At 35.0% G+C, this 5,354-nt stretch overlaps 1 protein-coding gene across 1 annotated transcript; it reads left to right on the top strand.

The window, feature by feature from the left end:
* The first annotated feature begins 2,042 nt into the window (after positions 1 to 2,042).
* LOC147390818 (small heat shock protein, chloroplastic-like) lies at positions 2,043 to 4,866 on the top strand. Its single transcript, XM_086460171.1, has 2 exons — positions 2,043 to 2,403; positions 4,302 to 4,866. Exons 1-2 carry the CDS (start codon positions 2,100 to 2,102, stop codon positions 4,727 to 4,729), a joined length of 732 nt encoding a protein of 243 aa, XP_086316297.1. The 5' UTR covers positions 2,043 to 2,099; the 3' UTR covers positions 4,730 to 4,866.
* Positions 4,867 to 5,354: the final 488 nt, after the last annotated feature.

Raw genomic sequence — 5,354 nt, 5'->3', positions numbered from 1 at the left:
AAAAAAAAAAAATCTTAACTTTTAATCAATAAGACCATCAATATCATCATATTATTTTTAATACTTTATTATATAATATGTCATGAAAAAATATTATATAATCACAAAGTAAATTATATAGAAAACAAGGAAGATATAACAGATATGTGAAGGGCAAAATAGTCTAAAAATCTTTTGTCTCCTAAAACTTAAGAAATTTGATATGTTTTATAAAATTATATTATAAGCATCTTTAATGTTTTGTCTAAAAAGAAATTTTGAAGTTTGAGTCCCTAAAAATATAAATTACTCAAATGAAAATGATGGTTACGTCTTTAATATTAAGAAATCCTTATTTTTCGATTAAATTATGATTTTATGGATTCAAGAATTTATAAAACTCATGTAAAAGGAAAAATATTTTTTTGATAAGCTATATGTTATAAATTATATTTAAGCAAACACACATATATGCATATGTGATTATATTTATACATTTAATTATTTTTTTCACGGTATTACATTAATCAACTTAACAAGTTGGCATCTTCATAGATGATATTAATATACATCATTTATATATAGTTCAGACCCATTAATGGATTGTGACATGATTGATCTGAACTTGATTGATAAATTATCTAATTAGATCCTCATCAATGGGATTGGGTTTTCTTAGAATCTTATATATCATCTCAACTGTTTGCTTGATGGAGAGTTTCAAACTTCAGTTGAGACTAATGGTGTCACTGGGCTAGTTCCGCTAAGCTTCCAAAATCAAAATCATTAATTTCTCTTGTTTCCGGTTTCTATTGATTTTGATTTCTATTCTCAAATCAATGGAACCAGAATCACAATCCTTAGACATTTTATCTTTTAAGTAATTTTGATTCTTGGGTTTTGTTATTTCCCATCAATTTTAGTTCTCAATTAGTTTGGTACTTTGGCTCAAATGGACCTAGTTCTAATCTGTTCCAAATCAACTCCGACTCGAATTTAGTTCTTAGTGCCCATTGACACTCAAAGATGCCACCCCATATTTTCATCAATATTGGAGGTATTAGTCATGATAAAATGACATGCTAATATGTACGTGGTCTATACGTGATTGACCTAGTAAGTGCACAGAACCATGCATAGATCTTTTTCTTCGAGATACACAAGGAAAAGGATATACAATTCTTTGCACTTATCTAGTCAACGACGTATAGACCATGTATATGTCAACGCATCATTTTATCATTAGTCTACAGATACCCGCGTGTTTTCAAATTGGTGACCTCTTACCTAGAGTCTAGAGATTAACATGAAATGACGTAAATACCATTATTTTCAATCTCAATCTTAACCCTTATTTTTCACCAAGAAAATTTTCCATTTTCAAGCATAGCACCTAGGAGGTAAATATTTTTAATCTATCATCTTGAACGTACGTATTGTAAAAAATTGTTGAACTTTTACCGAAAGTCCATGGATCTTCTACCTCTTCAAAATCATATCTTGGTTCTTTCAATTTGATGATTAAAAGAATATCATATCTCATAAGAGCTTCACCCTAAGGTTGAAAATTATCACTGCTTTTGAAGAGAATATCTAGATTGAAGATGTCTTGGTTTGAGAAGAAAATCGGCTAGATATGTCATATAGGTCATTTATTAATGTCTCTCAAGGAAGACCTTGGTCAAAAAGCGCATGTCATTAATTTCAAAATTCCACAGGAGTATCTCTACTATTGACAAAACAGTGAGGGGCATGTGTCTAAATCACCCAAAAATTTGTGCCACGTGAAGTGCAAAGGAGGTAGGGAGTGAGATAGTTACGTAACACACGGGAGTATAATATTAGCACTCAAAAGTCCTCCCACGAGAGACTTCGAAGATGACCTCGATCCTTCTTCCTTCGTCTAATCAACCACTCTAGAAAGTTGAAACGCATATGAGAAGGAAATCCAAAAATGATCAAAGACACGTGTCTCAATGTTACAGACCCCAATGTTCTCGATTCCTCTACTACTTCCCTCCCTCTCTCTTCTCTCTCTTATAAAAAGCTTCAATTCTCCTTGACCAATACCCACACATAGCAAGTACATCAGTGCTCTCTCTCTCTCTCTCAACTTGAAGATGGCAACTTGCAGTGTTACAAACCTTCTCGGCTCTTCTTCTTCTTCTACTACTAATCTGTCTCTCTATTCTAACCTAAATAAGCCATTGAGAGGCTCTGTTACGCCCTGTTCAGTCTTCTTCCCTTGGAACAAAAGCAAAGTTTCCAATAAGAGACTTTCGATTGTAAGAGCGAAAGAATCATCAACTGGGGAGAAGGAGAACCAAGAAAGCTCTGTTCAAGTGCAGCACCTCGACAAAACTAAGGACAATTCTGCTGTGGAGCGGAAGCCAAGGCGTTCGATGATTGAACTCTCTCCCTTCGGTATAGTTTTCTAAATTCCCTTTTGAATAATGATGAATACACGCGGTCTTGATACGCGGCTGACGTGGCTAGGGCACAGTACCGCACATCTTTCCCTGCGTATCCCGATGAAAACGATCTATGGTTTTGAGGCCTTACCACGTCAGCCGCGTGCGTTCATCACGACTCTTTTTATTTATTTATTTATTTTGATTAGTTGAGAAAACATCCCCTCCCTTGACTGTGGTCTTCTAGGAGAGACTAACAACAAATGTCTTATATTTCCTCATCTTCAAGCTTATTGTTTTCCTTTTGCTGATTTTTATTTTGGGGAAAATTACTTAAATGAACCATATGGAGGTAATTTTTTATTTTTTATTTTGAGAGAAAAAAATACCATAAAATTTTCTACAGTAAATTCAAAGTCAATTCAGTGAACGCTTAGTGCCCCCTCAACTAGTCAACTCATTTTTAATTGGTGAGATTGGTGATTCAAATTGACAATATCAATCATTGGGATCAACCTTCGATTCAATCATCAAGATTGACCTTTTACAACCATTCAGATCAATATTAATATATTGTTGATCTTGAGGTTTGAACATTAATCATTGAGATCGGTAATCTATGGTTATTCAGATCAATAAAATTACTTATTAGGTAGACCGAAACCAAAATGGCTCTTTTCACCCACTTGCCAACGATACCCACCTTAATTAACTTCAAAATATCTCTTTGCACACACTCATCATTAAATATGTTTTGACCTCTATTATTATCTTATTGCACGTGTAAGAGATAGTCTCACATCGCCTGGGTATCATGACCTTGGGATGTATATAAACATAGGGCAATCCTCACCTTACAAGTCGGTTTTGTGAGGATGAGTTAGGCCCATAGGCTTTCACATGGTATGAGTAATCACATGGATGTAGGAGACACGTTACACGTGAGGGGGAGGGAGAGTGTAAGAGAGGAGTCCCACATCGCCTGGGTATCATGACCTTGGGATGTATATAAACATAGGGCAATCCTCACCTTACAAGCCGGTTTTGTGAGGATGAGTTAGGCCCATAGGCTTTCACATGGTATGAGTAATCACATGGATGTAGGAGACATGTTACACGTGAGGGGGAGGGAGAGTGTAAGAGAAGAGTCCCACATCGTCGGGTATTATGACCTTGGGATGTATATAAACCTTGGGTAATCCTCATCTTATAAGCCGGTTTTGTGAGAATGAGTTAGGCCTAGGGGCTTTTACAGCACACACCTAAAGGTATCGAACTGTTTCTTCTTCTTGTTTTGAAAGATTTCATTGAAAAGTTTTAAATTTTGATCCTATTTATTTTTCTTATTCTAAAATTTTCAATAGAGTCAAAGTCGATCACTTGATAAAGTTTTGTTTGGTAGGTACCCATTGAAATGGTGGGTAGAAAGTTTCATTCGATAGGTATTTACCTATCCAATCTATTTGGTAATATTCAGTTGATACCTTCCGTCCATAAAAATGATTGGTAGAAAGTTTTGTTCGATGGGTACTTACCGAATCTATTTAGTAATATTCGATAAATTCTTTCTGAATTTGTTAAATCAAGTTAGGTTTAAACTTATCGAATAGAATTGTAAAAAATATCTTCAAATTTTTTGTCGTTCTTGGTGATTAAATTCACAAGAATAAAAGAAATAAGATAATTTGAAAAGAAAAAATTAAAATCAAATTTACATTGATTCAACTTCTCACAAAATTCAATCAACTTCTCACAAAATTCAAAAGGAGTAAAAAGGAAGGGTTTTGACTTTGGGGGTGGTTTGCCCCACCCTTGCCCTTCGAATTTCCCAACTTCGTAGAGATCTCTGTCATCAAAACACACATCATCAAATACACAACACTAACCATTAATGAACGGCTGTGATTATAGGTATATTGGACCCGCTATCTCCAATGAGAACAATGACAAAGATGCTGGAAACAATAGACAGAGTCTTCGAGGATAGAATGATGCTCCCAAGCACCACACGATCAACAACAGAAGTACGTGCACCTTGGGAAATCAAAGTTGATGAGAACGAGTTAAAGATGAGGTTCGATGTGCCTGGGTTTTCTAAGGAGGACGTTAAAGTTATGATTGAGGATGATATACTCGTTATTAAAGGGGAGCACAAGAAGCAAGAAGGGGAGGAATCGTCCTGGTCGAGTCAGGGCTTCAGCTCTTATGACACGCGTCTACTTCTTCCAGTTGACTGTGAGAAGGATAAGATAAAGGCAGAGTTGAAGAATGGGGTTCTCTTCATTTCTATTCCCAAGAAAAAGGTTGACCGAAAAGTCATCGATGTTGATATCCAGTGACGTCATCTTAGCGTTTAAGGTCTTAGTTTTTTATATTTTTTCTTTTAAATTAATAGTATGTGTGTGCTGTGAGAAAGTGTTATTAGAACTGAAAGAGTTTGGGCCGCTTTACTTAATTTAGATTTTAAGTTTACACATGTTTCACTTTGTCTCTTTTGATCTTTAATTCATTTTAGAAATATAATCGACTAAAACATCATCGTAGTTTATCCTATCTTGAACCATGTTTGACTTCAGTTATTATGTATACAAGTCACTCGTGTTCATTTCTAATGTTTTAAGTAAGTTATTTGTTACTGTAACTTGCATTATCATATATAATCACTCAAAGAGATTCTTCAATTGAATTATGTATTGATCCAATTGGAACACCCTTAGATTGGGTCTTAATGCGATTAGAACAAGTTTTTCTCCCTAGTTTTAGGAATTTTGTACATCCAAGTTACATGTGTGATTGCTCTTGGATTTTAATTTTCTTTGTGGAGACCGTTTTTGTTTTGTCATGTACCACGATAATGACGCCTTCCACAGGAAAACGGAAGGTTGGTCACGAGTTAGTTTTAAATTGAGTCCGACTTCTAGTTAGGAAGGTACCGAGTCCCAGACCCTGAATCAAGTATCTTAC

This window comes from Akebia trifoliata, chromosome 11 (assembly GCF_017979445.1).
Source record: "Akebia trifoliata isolate Shusen 1 chromosome 11, ASM1797944v1, whole genome shotgun sequence".
Taxonomy (NCBI): Eukaryota; Viridiplantae; Streptophyta; class Magnoliopsida; order Ranunculales; family Lardizabalaceae; genus Akebia; species Akebia trifoliata.
Note: the sequence above shows the minus strand (reverse complement) of the source record. Positions and strands in the feature narration are given on the sequence as shown.

Bases quoted from the DNA above. Each gene is read 5' to 3' on its own strand.
- LOC147390818 (XM_086460171.1), top strand. From the start codon at position 2,100: ATGGCAACTTGCAGTGTTACAAACCTTCTCGGCTCTTCTTCTTCTTCT. The intron at 2,404-4,301 runs GTATAGTTTTCT...CTGTGATTATAG, and splicing joins GATTGAACTCTCTCCCTTCG to GTATATTGGACCCGCTATCT.